Here is an 18,724-nt window from a genome sequence, read left to right as displayed (position 1 = left end):
ATAGTCATTTCATTTACTAGTTCTTGTTCAGCAGACACAACTCTTTCAAATGATACAAAAAAAAACTTGGGGACCGATTTTCACTTATGACCTTTAATTTCTAGGACGTTGAATTAAATTAAATAATTTATCATTGTCTAGTTTTTTAAACTCACATAAACTTTGTTCAGAATGAGCTATTAATATACATGTACTTAGATGGTCCGTCGTCTTTCGCTTTTTAATTAAACATCTCCTGTGAATGTACTTAATAAAGTTTCTTCAGACTTGGTCTGTGATTCTAATACAAAAAAACAATTGATTTCTCATGAAACACATCACCTAACTTTTTCAGTAGCATCCAAGTTTGTCCTGTTTCAAATTTGTTCAAATGGATCCGCCTGTGCCCTTTAAGGACCACCAGAGCTAAAAATAGAGAAAATCATTTAAAAGACTTCTTCTCATAAGCCACAATGACAATGGTCTGTACCATGGACCACCCTCATAATTCTTCAAATGGTTCCGGTTGCTTCCTTTTAGGGGCCGTTAGAGCTAAAAATAGAAAACAAAACTTGAAAAGCCTTGAAAAGTTTAATCAAAAGAATTTATCCCGCCATGCCAACTATGTAAACAGGGGGTCGTCTAATTTACACGAACATTACTCTAATAAAGTATCACTATTCATATCTTTTTCGGTGGAACTTAGATAGTTCTTGAAAAAATATGTAATAAGTTATACATGTTTCGATTTATGGAAGCCGTTCACGCCATAATGTTATAATGGAATCCTAACGGGTGGTTGGTTGGGGGGGTGGGGGGGGGGGGACATGTGCTCATGAACTGCTTGATGAATCGTTGATACATCATTACAAAACTTGGCTTTTTGGGCCACAAGATCTAAACATAGAGAAGAGGGTCTAGACTGACCTAGATCGTTCACTTGAGTTTCACAGCTGTTTTAACAGTTGTGGTTGAGGGTCACGCAAGGAAACATATCTGTGAAATTACTTTTTAGTATAAGAAGACTCCGTTTCATAAATACGGGCGGGTAATAAGTATGTGCGTTGGTGGAGTGGACACAGGATACTAGGAGGCATTATTAAGAAATTGCGGGACCGGGGTAGGGGAGAAAGGCATGAGGGTGACGTGATACTAAGAGATGCAAGAAACTAAATGTAAAAAATTGTAGTTGGGCGGAGCTCGATGTACACCCAAGGAACATGCATGTGAATTCTTGCCAGCAGTTTCAGAGGGAAAGATTCTTAAAGTTTTTCGTTTTGCCATATGGAGAAAGCTAGCCCTGCTTAAGGCAGCCATGCTTTTTGGCCGTTTTTTATTTTCGAAGAAACATCCGGCTTGTAGATTAGGCTTGTCCGGGCGGATGAATGGGCGGGCAGATGGATGGGATAATGAGTCTCATGTTAACCTTTTTGTTCATTCATTTTTCTCAAAAACTGCTTACCAAACTTCAAGAAACTTCGTCAGAATGATCCCCTATTACCCTAGTTGGTCCAAAATGAGAATGGGGTCACTGGGCCAAAGGTCAAGGTCACAAGGACCTGAACATTGAAAATGGTTTCCACTCAATATCTGGACAAGTATTTCACCTTCATAGGTATGACTTGCCCCGTCCCCGTGGCCATGTTTTTAACTCAGATGAGATGTTCAGCCCGTGTTGTTCTTCGTTCGTTGTTACGTCCTTACGTCGGCGTCAACATTTTTACTTGAACATCTCCTCCTCTAAAACTACTGGTTTGTAACGTTCTAGCAAGTTTGTTCGACTGCATTAGGGGCCGTCAGGCCTTTAAACGAGTTCTTTCATGGATCACCAGATTGATCTTCACAAAACTGTTGTCTGTAACATCCTTGGATGAATCCCTCAATTTTTATGACCACGAAGGTGGGCATATTAAAATCGCACTGTCCGTCCGTCCGTGCTTTTGTCCGGGCTGTAACTCTGCCATCCATAAAGGGATATTGAAATAACTTGGCATAAATGTTCACCATAATGAGACGACGTGCCATGCGCAAGACCCAGACCCCTAGCTCCAAGGTCAAGGTCAGACTTAGAGGTCGAAGGTTGATAGGGTCTGTTTCTTGTCCGGTTCATAACTCTGCCATCGAAGAAGGGATTTTAAAATTACTTGGCATAAATGCTCGTGGGTATTTGTCACTAATAGTGCCAGCTCTTGTTTTAAATGATTCTGCTTGACTGCATTTAATGGAAAAGCTTTAAATGACATATTTTCATAAACCGTTTATCGGATGTTCACCAAACTTGGTCAGAAGCATCCTTGTAAGGATCTTTCTCAAGGTTGTTTATTGCACTTAATAGCCGCAAGAGCTAAGTATAGAAACAAAATATTTAAATGGGTTCTTCTTGTGAACTCACCTTCTCCTGTCGTGAATTTTCCCAAATTTGATCAGATATTCCACTTGATTGCACTTAGAGGATTCCATAGCTTAGAGGAGAGAAAAAAAATTTAAATTTAACTTTTACATAGAGGCACACTTCGAAAATCATCTTGTCTGAAACTGTTTGATTTCAAAATAATTTAACACAATCTCTTCTTGGATGACATTGCTAAAATAATCATGTTAATCTCCCAATGAAGCATATTTGTGCTGTAAAATTAAGGTGAGCGATCTAGGGCCATCATAGCCCTCATGCTCAACGAAACAAAATGAGTGAAGGAATTTGGTAGGTCACTTAAAAACATAGTTGTGAAATTATTTTAAAATCGGGGCAGTGGTTGGAGAGCAGAAGATTATCAAAGTATTCCGTATAGCCGTATAGGGAAACGTAGCCTGCTGTGAAGTCATTCTGAAATTGGACTAGCGGTTTTTGAGGAGATTTGTAAAGATTTTTCTTTTGATTGCTGTGACAACCAAGTCTGCATGTGTGATGTAGATTTGAAGGATTGTGAAAGGGGACTACACAGAAGTAAATCTGACTAGCTGATGCTACATTTTGACTACAAACAAATTATGTCTGACTATTTTAGAAATCAAAGCTCTCCTCTTATTGATCATAAATGGTTCTGCTTGTTTCAGGTACTTTTAGAAGAGATTATTAGAACACGTAGTTTATTTAGAAGAGATTAGAAAAAGTACTTTCAGAAGAGGTTTTAAAGAGGTATTTTTAGAAGGGATCAGGAAGGGATACTTTTAGAAGAGGTTAGAACAGGTCTTTAAGGAAAGATTAGGAAGGGGAACTTTTAGAAGAGGTTAAAACATATACTTTTAAAAGACATAAGAACAGATACTTTTAGATGAGGTTAGCACAGGTATGCCTACTTTTAAAAGAGGTTAGAACAGGTATTCTGGAAAGGGAACTCTTCTTAGCTAGCTAACTAGCTGACGCTATATAGACGGGCAGGAAAACTTCAAACTGTTTCTGACTCTTTTTTTTTTGAAATCAAAGTTGTTTCGAATCCAGTGTTGTGCTGTATGTATCTGACAAGAAAATTACCATGTTTCCGTGAATTGCTGCAAATGATTGGTAAGATTTACCTTCGTGGCGTTTGATAAAGTACAGCTGCGGCAAAGTTATCCCGTATTCGTGGTAAGTAGTAAGGACCAACTGTCGGACAAATCGACCCCAAGACATTTGTATGGGCGGCGGTAACCGCCAAAATTAGTAAATATACAATCCATTCCTAAACAAGTCAGTCAGTGCAGTGCATTTCAACGCCGTCTAATCTAAAACTCAACCCCGTCCAATATATTTGCATTCAACGCATTGCATTTTGAGACCATTTAATACAAAACTTCATTAAAAGTTCAGAACGACATTATTGAATCCCTTGACAAAGGTGACGTCACAGTACTTGTGATGTTGGACCTGTCGGCTGCATTCGACACCATTGACCATAACACCCTTCTTCACAGACTCGAATTTAATTTTGGATTTGCCGATAAACCCCTTCAATGGGTGACATCATATCTAACAGACCGCTTCCAAACAGTATGCATCGATGGCAAACTCTCTGAACCAGTCCTTATGAAATTCAGTGTTCCTGAAGGATCTGTTCTAGGCCCAAAATTCTACACGATGTACACAAAGCCTGTCGGGTCCATTTGTAGAAACCACGGTCTAAACCACCACTTTTATGCAGATGACTCCCAACTCTATCTATCGTTTAAACCAGTTGACCAAGCATCAAAGGCAGCCACAATCACACGAGTTGAACAATGCCTAAAAGAAATCATCTCTTGGATGAATTCAAACATGTTAAAATTGAATGCAGACAAAACTGAAGTAATTCTTTTTTCGAGTCAAAAACACTCCAAACATGTTGAAAATCTAGAACTGAAAGTTGGCGAATCGAGCATAAGACCATCAAAAACTGTTCGAAACCTTGGTGCTACGCTTGATTCGAACATGCACATGGACCATCATGTTAATTCTGTGACTCGAACATGCTACGGCCAAATACGACACGTTGGTCATATTCGACCATATTTGACAACTGAAGCCACAAAAACCCTGATAAACTCGCTTGTGACCTCACGATTAGATTACTGCAATGCTCTTTTGTACGCCGTGCCAATATCAACAACGAGCAAACTGCAAAATGTCCAAAAACAGCTGCACGTCTTATTACGAAAACAACCCGTTTTGAACTATAAACCAATCCTTAAAGATCTTCATTGCTTCAATACAAGATAGAATCAAATACAAAATTCTCATTCAAACATTCAATGCCTTGCATGGACATTCGCCGGGTATATGAAGAACTTATTGGAGGTGTACGTGCAACTAGAATCTGAGGTCAGCAAATGCAGCAACAACCCTTGTGCCACAAAAAAGTCGACTGGTTACCTACGGGATAGAAGTTTCAGGGTTGCCGCCGCAAAACTATGGAACTCTTCCCTGACATCTCAGAAAAGATTCATCACTTAATTCATTCAAAAGCTCTCAAAACACCTTTTCAAAATTTCTACAACACATAGAACCAACTGTGACTGTTTCTACTCATTATTTTTGTAATACAGAACTACAGCAACTCATTCGTCGCTGACGAGTCTCTTAACTGTACAATTCATCATGTAATTAACTAAATTGACAATCCACCTTTTATTTCATCATGTCACATTTTAAGGGTTATGACGTTCTATGTGTGTGTTTTTCGCAAGACTTGAGTTTCACTTGAAATGTGTGGTATTTCTATCTAAAACAGTACATGATGGCACCATTTGGCTGTTTGTTACAATAAGGCTTTAAATATTATCATTGTTCATTTATGATATTGTTGTAATAACTATTGTTTTTTATTATTATGTACAACGCCATTGAAAATATCGTTTATAAAAAAGGCGTTTAATCAAATTGTTCAGTTTCAGTTTTGTGATTGCATATGTCATGTTTTCTTATTTTCCTACATATCTGCGATGTGTCACATGTTTAATTGTAAAACGCCTTTGAACGTATATTACATATGAAAAGGGCGCTCAACAAATCTGGTATAATAATAATAATAATAATAATAATTCCATTCATTTAAACATGGAACGATACATTGAAAAACTTGTTGCAATGCACCGTAATATGAAATCATCCAACAAAACATGATACCATACAGCTCAATGTGAAGCCGTTAAACACAACATGAGTATGAAATGATTTATTACAACTTGACGCCGTCTAATATAATGCATATTGAAACCGCTCTGTGTAATCTAGTGCGGTGTATAAAAACTTGATGCCATGCAGTCCAATGTGAAGACGTTTAACGGAACATGAATTCGTGAAGTGTAAAATTAAAGCTTGGCGCCGTCTAATGCATACTGAAACCGTGTTGTGTGATTTGGAGCGGCTTATCAAAATTTGACGCCATGCAGCCATTAACGAAACACGAGTACGTGCATTGTAAAAGGTTAATAAGACTATCAGTTTATAAGTTTGACCTGTTATAAATGTAAGGACCTGCCCCCTGGGTAGTTGCACATCCTTATTAATCAGGATACCGATCTACTTAGTAATAACTGGTATTTGCACATCTACATCTCCCCTGATAAAGCATGCAAATACAAGTGTATGTTGGGATTAACACCAGATGCGTTGAAATAGATACCTGGGACAACCTCTTTGGATGCGTCGATATTGGACAATCTCTGTAGATGCGTCAATATATATATCATATACCTTGGGACTACCTTTTCGGTCCTATCTAGTCAGGATATCGGACCATAATGATAACCGATATACATACATCACCATCAGTTAAGATGAAGTGCATATATACAGGTACAGCTTTCTGGTTTACATCAATACCTTCAAATTACCACAGGAACTTGGATGAACGGTTAAAAATAGCTCTTTAATATTGCGACATCATAATAATCGTATAACGCTTACATAACACAAAAGTACGTTCCAGAAGTTGACAATATGGCATCGTAGAAATGATATTACACCGTAGAAATAAATACATCGTCATAGATTAACAATGGAGGACCTAGGCCTATGCAATGGGATCTTCTTCAGTCAAAGCAGTTATATATAGAATCTACATCAGTACAAAGCATTATAATATGTGAATATAAGTAGAATTACGTAGACCAATGCATCTCTTTGGTTCTGCCATAACGTGGTAATTCAGACTAGGCATACTGCAAGGTTCGGTTTTACATGGTTTTGTATTTACTTCATAGTATTGTTGTTGTTGTTGTTCTGTAGGGCCAAAAGTGCCTATTCTATGAATTTGACTTTCTGCTCTTTAAAATAAAGTTAAGACTACCTAATAAGTGTTTCTTTTACCTTGTTAAAGAGCTTTTCATGTATTTCTGAACAGAAATGTCTCGTCTGTGAGTTTTACTTCCCAAGGTTTTACGGTTGAAAAGAAGATACCGACTGAACGCAGACACCCGTATTTATAGCCTTTGGAGTGCCAATGGCAACGGCTTTGACCAATGAAAATCCCGGCTTAAGACTAGGTAATGTGATACGCTCAAAGCAACATTTAACAATGAGAACAATAAAAGTGCATTACATTTCAGGCTCGAGTACTACAAGCACGGCTTAAAAGAAAAGCCACATAATTATACATGATATACATTATGAAATAACATATTGACAAAAAGCCGGAGCATTATACGCTGAACGTAGTGATACATGCAGACGAAATTTGTTACGCTAACAATATATAGTACATACATAGTAAAATGTTACAATTGATGTGAAATATCCGGCTTACATCAGGCTTTAAGTTATTTAAGCATAAATATGAATCCCTAAAAGTTTCATTCATAACAAAGATAAATTCACGAAAAGCCGGACCCTAAAAATGTAGAAGTAGTCCAAAGTTCCGTGTCCGCCATTTTTAAATACCGTAAATGGCACAAGGCAGCAGCGTCAGAAATGTTCCAATACGTCTGTAGATAGTCATGATGTGGTAAAAATCTCTTCCTGTACGTGTCAGGGAGTAATTAATTTATTTGCTAGAAGAACCATCTGCCTCCTGTACTAATTATGACAAGAGTTACGTATCCTAATGTAGAGTACTCTCCCACAAGGAGAAATGTCAACAACGATGACATTCTAATTTTTATGAAGAATCTTTGTAGGAAACAGTCCATTTGAAGGAAAGTTACTTAGGTATAAACACTTTAAATATTTAAAACAGTCCTTGTATTAAGTTAAATTACTCTAGTTCAGCAGTTACTTGTATGCTAAATGTTTATTTGCCACATAATTTCATGACGTTCATTTTGTAAGGGAGAATTCCATTACATAAATATAGATTCTGGATCAGTTTTACATAAAAATATCTTAAAATTTGTCCTAAAACCGACCTTGAGGTAAAATTCTTACATTTAATTTTAAACAGTTCCTGCGATTTATCTCAGTAATATGAATTAAGGCACTGCCTAGCATGGGGATTTATCTGTTATATATCTACTTACGAAGACATATTCAACACTCGAAAGAAATAAAACTTCGCTCTAAACAGTTTACATTTAGTGTCATCATACCTCTTACAGCGAATATCATATTTTGCAAAATTTACGAGAAGCCGCGACGGTGACGTCATGCATCGCGTTTTCGCACTGGCTTTAGGATTTTATTGTTTATTTGCACTCCACGCAGAAACTTGACGGCCTTTACACTTCCTTACTGTTTTAAAAGTGTTTTTCAATTGCATGTACAGTTTTCATTACGAAAAAGAAGTAAAAAGAATCATGTTGGCGCGGTTTACGAATTTCTGTGACTGATTCGGGGTGCTCGGATGTTCTTGCAGACAACCAGTCTGCGTTGTGTACATAAACCGGAACCGGAAAACATCGAAAAAATTGCCTCAGTATATGCAGACAACAAAGACGAATAAGCCCGCCCGCTTAGCTCAGTAGGTAGAGCATTGGTCTACGGATCGCGGGGTCGTGAGTTCGATCCTCGGGCGAGGCGTATGTTCTCCGTGACTATTTGATAAACGACATTGTGTCGGAAATCATTAGTCCTCCACCACTGATTCATGTGGGGAAGTTGGCAGTTACTTGCGGAGAACAGGTTTGTACTGGTACAGAATCCAGGAACACTGGTTAGGTTAACTGCCCGCCGTTACATGACTGAAATACTGTTGAAAAACGGCGTTAAACCCAAAACAAACAAACAAACAAAGACGAATAACTATATACGGACGTTACCGTCTCGGGGATTTTCATCCTCGGCGCTTCGCGCCGTGGATAAATCCCCTATTAAAAGGGACCTTATGTCTGTGAAACGAAACACCTTTCTTCTTAGAGTTACTCATTTATAATATAAAATCAATGTTAACATGTTTATGCTTCTAGACAGAATGTCTAAATTACATGTACTTCACTGTACAACGTTTTGTCAATGTTTGTTTGTTTGTTTGTTTTTTCGGGGGTGGGTGGTGGGGTAGATCTAACTATGTCGCAGTTTTTGAACAGTATTTCATTTATGTTGGTCAGTAAGTTTCCCGGATTTCATACAAGTACTAACTTTATCTCCACGAGTACCTGCTACGTTCGCTCGGTTCATAACAGGCCCGGATCCAGGGCCGGGCCGAGCGGCCGTGCCCCCTCCCCTCCCCCTCCACCCCCTCCCCCCAGTTGGCTGAGCAGTAACCTATACTCATCAAAGATTCATCCTACTATTTTGGCAAAGGAATATTTTTTAGACCCAGAAACGCACCAGAGACCACATGTCATACCTGTATTTCAAAATTTTCTAGGGGGAGAGCCCCTGACCACGCAATCAAGAAGGGAGTAACGTACTCCTACAATACCTCAAAATTTAGACCTAAAAATGCACCAGAGGCCACCTTTCCATGCCTATATTTAAAAAGTTTCCAGGGGAGAGCCCCCTGATCTCCATCCCCCCCCCCCCTCCCCCAATAGGAGGGGAGTACACACACCAATAAATGCACCTGAGGATACCATTTCATACCTGTATTTCAAATAAATCCCTGGGGAAGTCCCCCTGAATTCCCTAACATTGGCAAAGGCACTCCACTCCAATACCTTGCTATGCACCTCGGCGGTGATGTCTTCGTTCGAAACTGGTGCCCCCTCCCCCTCCCCACTCCCGTCAAAAATTTCTGGATCCGGCCCTGACAAATCCCCTTACAGGTCGTATGAAATCCATGTTAACATTGATTTTATATTATTAATAATTAACTCTGGAATTTTTTAGTGTTAATTTTGTCATTATTATTTCTATTACTGAGTCTGTTTCACGAATCATACTTCTCACAAAGCTTAAACTAAGAAGAAAGATGTTTCCCGAAAATAAGGTCCCTTTTAATACTGAGATAAATCGCAGGAACTGTTTGAAATTAAATGTTAGAATTTTACCACGAAGTCGGTTTTAGGACAAAATTTAAGATATTCTTATGAAAACATATCCAGAATCTATATTTATAACAGGTCAAACTTATGAACTGATACTGTCTTACTAATCTTTTACAATGCACACACTCGTGTTTCGTTAAATGGCTCACATTTGGCTGCATGGCATCAAATTTTGATACGCCGCTCCAAATCACACAAATTAGACGGCGCTAAGCTTTAATGAATCGTTTCATTTTACACTGCACTAATTCCTGTTGCGTTAAACGTCTTCAATTTGGACTGCATGGCAGCAAGTTTTTATACACCGCTCTTAATTACGCAGAGCGGTTTCAATTAACGTCTGCAGAAGCCCTTGGGATATGTTTGTGACCTCGACCTTCGGTCTCGGTCACAAACAATCCCGCGGGCTTCTGCAGACGTTTATACACAAAAAAAAACGTGTATTATCCCTACATTCTTGCATAAAAACTACTTTTTTCACTGGATCCGCCCATGTATAAACGGGAGAAAAATCGTTAAAAAAAAGGTCTTCCTCTATTATTGAAGCTAGAAAAGTCAACAAAATAACCTAGATTGTATCATTGTGACGTAACACCTAGTCCCAATGCGTGACTCCAGTTACCTCTCTAACGCCAAGAAAAAAACAATATTATTGTTGTTTTATGTCGACAAATAGAATATAATTATTACTGCAGTTACAAAAAAAAACCTTGTACCAGAATGATTGTATCATATCCGTATGTTTACATTGTTCCTTTATCCCCATATTGTATTTTGAATACTTGGGGGTGAATAAATGTAATGTTGTTGTTGTTGTTGATAATAGTGAGCTGCTGGCGCTGAGTGAGACTCGTATCCGGGTAAATAGTGAGTTGCTGGCGCTGAGTGAGACTCGTATCCGGGTATATATTGAACTGCTGGTGCTGAGTGGGACTCGTATCTGGGTATATAGTGAGCTGCTGGTGTTGAGTGAGACTCGTATCCGGGTATACAGTGAGCTGCTGGCGCTGAGTGAGACTCGTTTCCGGGTATATAGTGAGCTGCTGGCGCTGAGTGAGACCCGTATCCGGGTATATAGTGAACTGCTGGCGCTGAGAGAGAATCGTTTCCGGGTCTATAGTGAACTGCTGGTGCTGAGTGGGACTCGTATCCGGGTAGATATTGAGCTGCTGGCGCTAAGTGATACTCGTATCCGGGTCTATAGTGAGCTGCTGGTGTTGAGTGAGACTCGTATCTGGGTATATAGGGAACTGCTGGTGCTGAGTGAGACTCGTATCCGGGTCTATAGTGAGCTTCTGGCGCTGAGTTAGACTCGTATCCGGGTCTATAGTGAGCTACTGGTGCCATGCCATGAATATACTACCACTTTAACAGTTTGTTAGCGAGTTAACTCAGCGTCGGGTAATACGGATGAGTACAGCCAGTCTACCTACCCGTCTACCTATCGGTTTCTTTGTTATCTCTCTGGCCTGTGACATTCCGCAATATTACATCGCTGCATGGCATAGTTGTAAATACATGTACAATACTGACTAGTGTACAAATTAAACCCACTAGAGCTAATGCGGCTTTATGTATTATTCTTAAATTAAGTTATTAAGTTTATTATTAATCAGTGAGAGTACAGTCTTTCTTTTGGTTGCCATGTTGTGTACATAAATGTTATAGCTGGAACAACTGATACGTATTAGACCTTCCTGGTTATAGCAATACCATAGTCTTTAAACAGAAGCAGTATATATAAAATAGCCTCATATTAAACGTTTTTCACTGACATGCAATTACATCAGATATATTTATATTAAATTTTGTCTTGTCCTTAACATTGTTACAATTCAAGTACTATTCCCCAATGATAACGTGATTCCCGCCGAAACGCCATTTTATGATAACTGTTGAAATAGCAATTCATAATGCTTGCACATTATCTGACAAGTAAATATTAGTATTTCTTTCATTTCAACTATCCAGTTATTATACTGCAACATAGCTCCGTCGGGTAGAATGCAGATAACAATTGGACATAAGCAACTCGTTTTGTGAGTTCGAATCCTCGAATAACCGGTTTCTGTGTTTGTATGTAACTTGGTGTATCTTTCGAAAAAAAACGTGCACTTACTGTGAGTAAATGTATGAGAATCGATTGCAATCATCAAAATTGTATCAGCTGTCAGTCGTTGCTTTGGCTAAAATTTGGCATCAGAAAATAATACGCTAAACTATTCTGATGAAGCACTTTGTAAACTATATGGAATATAAAATCAGTAAGGAAAAAAGTAAGGTTAACCGAGGTTTCGAACCTACGCCAGTCAGGGCGATGAACGACATTTCCATCCATTTTAACCCACTAGACTATTTCACCTTCAAATGACTATGCATAAATATTTTACCTATATTAGAAGATTTAATGTTGCGTAGTGTCATTAAGCTAAATGTAGATATAATATGTTTCTGTCTGTGCAGATACTTTATCATAATTAACATCTGTCATTATGAAAATTCTAATTAAAATCAGTCACATTATGTTCTTCTAGTACATTTAATTTATCACATATTTGAAGGACTTTCGTTGCAATTTTATACGTTACCGTTACGCTGTTTCTGTTGTATACAGACAAAGGCATCGGAAACTAATAATTACTTTGTAATATAGCCCCAAGATAATTTTATGAGGAATTATCTTTGAACAACTCTGGACTGCCATATTATCAAAATTAGTAATTTCCTGAATACCGATGGTTAAGAATAAATATATAGCATATTTATTAAGCGATAATGTTACACACTGATAGCCACACGAGAACTACATGCAGATATAGACTTGCTTATCAGCACCACTACTGCAGGAAAAAGACCTTTTCGGCGTAAATGTACACGTGTTCGAGTACGTGCATGTATTATGTACTTCGGACAAATGTGGGGGGTTGTCTCAAGACAACAACGAAAAACTTATCATCGGTTGATATTTATACCAAGTATCATAATCATGGCACAGCTGAGTTTGACCACCCTAAAAAATGGTCTTGCATATCGTCAATTTGAATATTTAAATCTTCTAAACAAAGAGAATAGTTCCAGTGATAGAATATATTTACCTCCTAAAATTTTCGCTCTGTAGTTCTGTCGCCTAGTGTGAAATGTTTACATAAATATGAAATCACAACTAAATATCAGAAGAAACTTGGGGTCATCAAACTATTCATATCTATACTAAAGCGATGACCACTAGAAAAAGTCAGGGGCGAGGCTGTCAAAAAAGGTAAATAAATGATCATGTCACATGATTCCGGTTGCAACATTTCACTTAATTTTAAATTAGTAGTCATGTCTCAGTTATAAAGAAAATACATTTCAGGAAATATTCTAAACTCTTATGAGAAATTTTACTCGCCTTTCCCTCTATGGATATTACAGTATTTAAGATATAATACTGCCTCCTAGCCAAGGCCACTTTGCAATAAAAAATGGTATAATCTGGCTGCAAGTTATTAAAAAATATCCTAGAATATTAAACAAAACTCTCGTTCGCTTCGCTCGTAATAACTACTAGTATACTGTTCCATATCCTACACATTAAGTATAAAAGACAGTGTTGTTACAATCTGGCCTTCATTCCAGCAAGGATATCTACATATAATCGCTTCTCGTGCAGTAATTAAGTTGCCCCTAATTAGCTTTCTGCCCAATTCCCTTATCTCAGTTGTTGTATATTATTCATGTAATGACTTCTAAATAAATATGTTTAAACCAATTAAGTTGCCCCTTTAAACTAAATTTAAAAATGGTATGTCAAAAGTTACCTTTGTGCTAACCGGCTACACCGTAATAAGTTCTCATTGTGCATTCCTATTGTTTCACATATGCCTTTATCCATTTATAAATGTTCATTCATTTTTAGTTTTACATGATACTGCTTACAGTAGAACTAAAATTATGGTGTTGGCAAATTGCACAAAATTGCTTTTCGCAATTTTATTGTAAAATTTATGTAAATGAATGTTTCGCACCAGGTTTTCTATATACGCAAATTTAGTGTAAACGAGTTTGAGCAAAATCTGCCAGCCCAAGCTCCTCTTATTTTCTAACGGCCATCCCCTAATTATTGAATCTGAAAAGAACTATCATCAGCAGTGTTTTTAATACCCAGGTGCCGAAGACCCGTGAGGTATACGGTATCTGTCGTCCGTCGGTCCTTCACCGTGAATAATTGTTGTTCTCATTAAAATACAAATAAAACTTTATATTAATTATCAAGAATAAGTGGACAGGCTTCTTTTCTGTACAACAACGAATAACATACCGTTATTTTATATTAATACCAAGTCTCATCGGCATGGTACAGCAGAGTTTGGCTAAAAAATATGGACAAAATCGCAAAATTTTAAAAATAACATTATACATTTTTTTGCATGCGTCGACGATGTTTTACTCCATAAACGACACTTCCTAGAGCAACAATTTCCTCAATATTGTTCACGTTTCCAGCTTTAAAAATTCTGCAAGAATTTATTCCTCTCTGCTTAAAACAGTTTTATAAGATAGATAGATAGATACCTTTTATTCCTCCATTATTGAAGAGCATAACATATTTACAGTATGACAACAACAAACATATAAACAAAGACAAAAATAAACAAGATAATATTAAGCATTTAAACACATACATGTAATAAATGAGTATTCTTAAATAATATGCTATTAAAATGCTTAGATAGCGAGATATCGTACATCAGGAAAAGAGTGTACGCTCAGCAATTACATTTCACTGTTAATGCAAATCTAAAGCTATAATGGCCCGGTCACACCGCCCGAACTTTGTTGGAGCGTTCCTTCAACGGTAGGGAGAGGGGGCGGAAATTAGACAACGCTCGTCACCGCGCACAAAATGGGGAAAAAATCGAAAACACGGGCGTTGCCTTAGAGGTGCACCGTTGAAGCCGGCGTTGCTTTAGCGTTGGTTTAACGGTAGCGAGCGGTAGCGAGCGTTGGTTTAGCGGTGACGCGAGCGTTGATAGAGCGGCGTTCCGCGCATGCGTGCGTTGGCTCGGCGGGGTTTTAAAGTTGGTTTAGCGGCATACCGCTTTTGACTACGGAGCTGAACGGATCGCTTTGATAGAAGTTCTGATAGATTTTTTTATAGAAGTCGATAGTGAAGTTCTGGTCCCGCTCCGACACCTCCATACCAACGCCAAACCAAAGTTCATCACCGCAATGGATCGCTGCTTCAACGCCCGACACCGTTCCAGCAATCCCGTGTCCGCTCGTAAAATGCTTACAACCGCTCCACCAAAGTTTGTGCAACGTTTAATCACCGCCCGGGCAAAGCTGGCGAAGCAGCGGTGGTCCAGCGTTCAAGATTTCTGCGTTGGCCTAGCGGACCCAAGCGTCCACGAACTTGCGTCTAGCGGTGCCAAACTTGACTGGGCGTTGTTAGAGCGGTGGTGAACTTTGCCGGAGCGGAAAATTGCCCGCTCCTCACCGCTCGCAATATTTTGTGCAGCTCAAAACTTTCGGAGCGGTAGGAGGGACCATCAGCGGTGGCCGAGCGTATACGGCGTTGCCTTAACGGGGGCCAACTTCTGTTAAACGGTGGTGAACGGTAACGAGCGGTGATGAAATTTTTTCACCGCTCCAGGAACGCTCCAACAAAGTTCGGTCGGTGTGACCGGGCCTTAAATTGGAAGAGAAGTCTTTATTATGAAATAGTGTTATTCATTATTAATGCTTATTACTGTGCGATTTCAATTCATTGATAAATAGAATATCAACAATTTTATAAGCAAAATTAAATTGATGTATCCTGGGTTGCCCCCAATGTATGAAAGAATGTGCCCGGTCTTGCGATTAAAATCGAAAGGAAAAAAAAAACGAAATGCAAAACTCCGGAACAGAATCCAAATATAGGGACAAAACAGTTGTTTTATCAATCAGACCAAAATATAGATAGTCTAGGAATCGAAAACGAAAGTGCTAGACCACCGGCAATGTGGAGATTGATTCAATAAAAAACTGTCTATATTCAATATTCATAATTAAACAGATCAGAATTGTTTCATGGTCACGTGATAAACACATACAGTGTTTAAATAAAAAAGAGGCATATAACAAATTGTAGTCATAGTTTGCGAATGGAGAAACATGTTGTTCTATAATAACTGCACGACATGATAATCATAGATTATACGTTGTTGATATTTTACAAGTTATACAGAACAATACAACCCACTGACATACTTTTAACAAATATCTTATACATGCATTAAGACTAACCACTAAAGACATTTGCAAACAGTCATAAATAGATAACAATATTGGCCGAGGTATACAACTGATTTGTGAATTGAATAAAATGTAAAATGAACCGTATGTACCACATATGCGGAAGTGCCAAGCCGCCAAGAGAGGGTCGCATCAGACCATCTTCATGGCAGCACACTCTGTGTTGCGCAATGAGCAACGCACGAGTGCCCCCTACCCCACGGCGGTGTCCACCGCAGGTGTAGGTTCCCCATGGTTGACAAAAGCAATTAAACAAATGACTTAAATGCAAAATATACATATTTCTTTTTTAAACATTATTGACAAAATGAACATGTAACTTCATAATTCGAACTTGGATCAGTAGAGCTTTTTGAAATTCAAAACATAATATATATATTATATATATTATAGGCATGTATTATCTAGATGCGGAAACTATTTTCAATCGTGAATATAACTCAGCCGACCAATGCGTTAATGCTCACAAAGTCGAAACTAAACGACTTTTATTTACCAAGTAAAACGAGTGTATACATAATAACATATTATGAGCGTAAAAGATATGACCTCACGAGATGCTGTAGACAACACAAATCTCGAGATTCACAGACTCCAAACTTTCCAAAATTCAATTCAAGTAACGTTACCTCTTATATTACATTAATGCAAACGAGACGGACGGCATAGCACTCAAGAGTAGGGTCCTTTCGTAACGTCAAACCCTCCTCTATCTTATTGCACGGCCCATCTGGGCCGGGCATATAGAGGTGGTTTAAGAATGTGCCATGGGTTCGGATTTGACAATTTTTTCCCTTCGAGTCACATTTTCTGTTAAATTTTTGTTTGACACTCAGAAAGTGAATATTCTAACGTGTAATCGCAACAATAATGGAATTGATATTATTTAATTCTGTTCCTTCTGGTTTATATTTTGCAATATTTGCAGAATTTGCATTATATTGAATCGGATTTGATCGTTTTCAGCCTTTCAAGTTATTTGCGCAGGGCCATTGGCGCATGTACAGGGAAAATTATGTCATTCTTCTTGCTGTACATGTAGTCAGTGTATCGTCTTTTTTATTAAAATATTTTGAAGTGGATTTTGTCAAGAACAAGGTAAGTTGTTAACAACAATTTTGTTTTTGATAACTATGCATTTTGAGTGCAAATTCACATGCGTTGATCTAAATTTTAGAATAAACCAAACTCATAACAAGTCACCCAAGGTGATGACCTACTTACTCTATCAATAGGAAACATAAATAAATAGCATGCTTTAGAAGACTTTTTGCTTAGTTACGCATTTTAATATGTTTATAGAGGTGAGCTGCAGTCAAAGTAACATTTTAATGCGTATAAATGTGAAGTTGTCGAAGACGGAATAGTGAAACAATAGGCCACGTGGCTTTTGGTGCGAATTTACTACACATACATGTACATAGACTACTGGCAGGTGGCGCTGTGTAAGGTTTTTCCAATTATTAAATGAAGCTATTTATAAACATATCCCAATGTCCTGCAGTTACTGAAACATTAGGCATTTTAATTTATTAATTTGAGACCGCGTCAGAACTTTTGACTCGGTGTCATGGAGGGATTTTTTCTCTTGTACATACTTCTTGATAACAAGAGGCGCTATGTAGTATTAAAGAGATAGATAGTCGAAATAATCCGACGTATACAGTTTGTTTTACATTGTGACGGTCAAACTGTGGCATTAAAAAGCAGCCACTAAGCGACCGTGAGTAAGCTTGTCTAAAGAGATAGATAAATTAACAGGTCTAGGATTTCCTATGTTCTGTAAAATTATAGATTGAAAAGTCTTTGAATTCATGGATTGTCCATATACACGGTGCACAATCACGTGGTCTATGACGTCATGCTGTAGGTATCGCGCCAAGCATTTTTTGTCAACAAAGCGTCGATTCAAGAAGAAAATTCGTCGTTAGTATTTTGTTACGAATTTTTGTAAAATGTCTTTAGTATGTTGCAAGTCCGTTTGTAAATGCGTACCTCCGATCATACTGCATCTGTCCGTGTCTGCTTTAGTTTGGCTGGAAAACGGGACAAACTGACCAAAATCTCAAAATCGCTCTTGCTATCGCTCCAAGCTGATTTCAGACCCGCATTAAAACCAGCTTTCTCCTGCTGAATTCTCCAGATGGCCGTTCTTGTTTGTTACTTTTTGCCTCAAAACAGCCGCTGATAGATTATTTTTCGCGTTAAACGTGTTATTTTCAGGTAAACCCAAAGATAAAAAGGTATGCTATTGCGGCAAGTTCTGAAAGATAATTGATATCGCAACAAGCTTAAAAATTAGCTGTAGCAGGTAGTTCTAAAAGATAAATGCTATCGCAACAAACTGAAGCATTTATGTGCGACGACGGCTTGAAAGGTTTGAGCGTGATTTTCAGGATAAATCAAAGGCTTTGAAGCAAAATAAATCTGTTTATGTGTTAATGTAGAGCGGTATATTCGCGGGGCTATTATTATCATGTTACAAGATTAAAGGTTAGTCGTCAAAAAAGACTAATAAAACATATACAGTTCTTATGTTTGTAATTTAATCTGTGATTTACAACGATTTGATTAATGCCAGTATTTTATAGTTCAAAGTATAAGTTTTGTTGCAGTAGTCATTAAATACAGTCACAATTGGCCAGGCGTC

At 38.0% G+C, this 18,724-nt stretch overlaps 1 protein-coding gene across 1 annotated transcript; it reads right to left on the bottom strand.

Annotated features, from left to right (window-relative positions):
* Positions 1 to 10,551: 10,551 nt before the first annotated feature.
* On the bottom strand, positions 10,552 to 11,142 carry LOC123562201 (uncharacterized). Its single transcript, XM_053525910.1, has one exon. The coding sequence runs from the start codon at positions 11,140 to 11,142 to the stop codon at positions 10,552 to 10,554; it is 591 nt and encodes a 196-aa protein (XP_053381885.1).
* Positions 11,143 to 18,724: the final 7,582 nt, after the last annotated feature.

This window comes from Mercenaria mercenaria, chromosome 2 (genome assembly GCF_021730395.1).
Source record: "Mercenaria mercenaria strain notata chromosome 2, MADL_Memer_1, whole genome shotgun sequence".
Taxonomy (NCBI): Eukaryota; Metazoa; Mollusca; class Bivalvia; order Venerida; family Veneridae; genus Mercenaria; species Mercenaria mercenaria.
This window is presented reverse-complemented; position numbering and strand designations above follow the sequence as displayed.

Coding starts and splice junctions, on each gene's coding strand:
- LOC123562201 (XM_053525910.1), bottom strand. CDS start 11,142: ATGGCACCAGTAGCTCACTATAGACCCGGATACGAGTCTAACTCAGCG.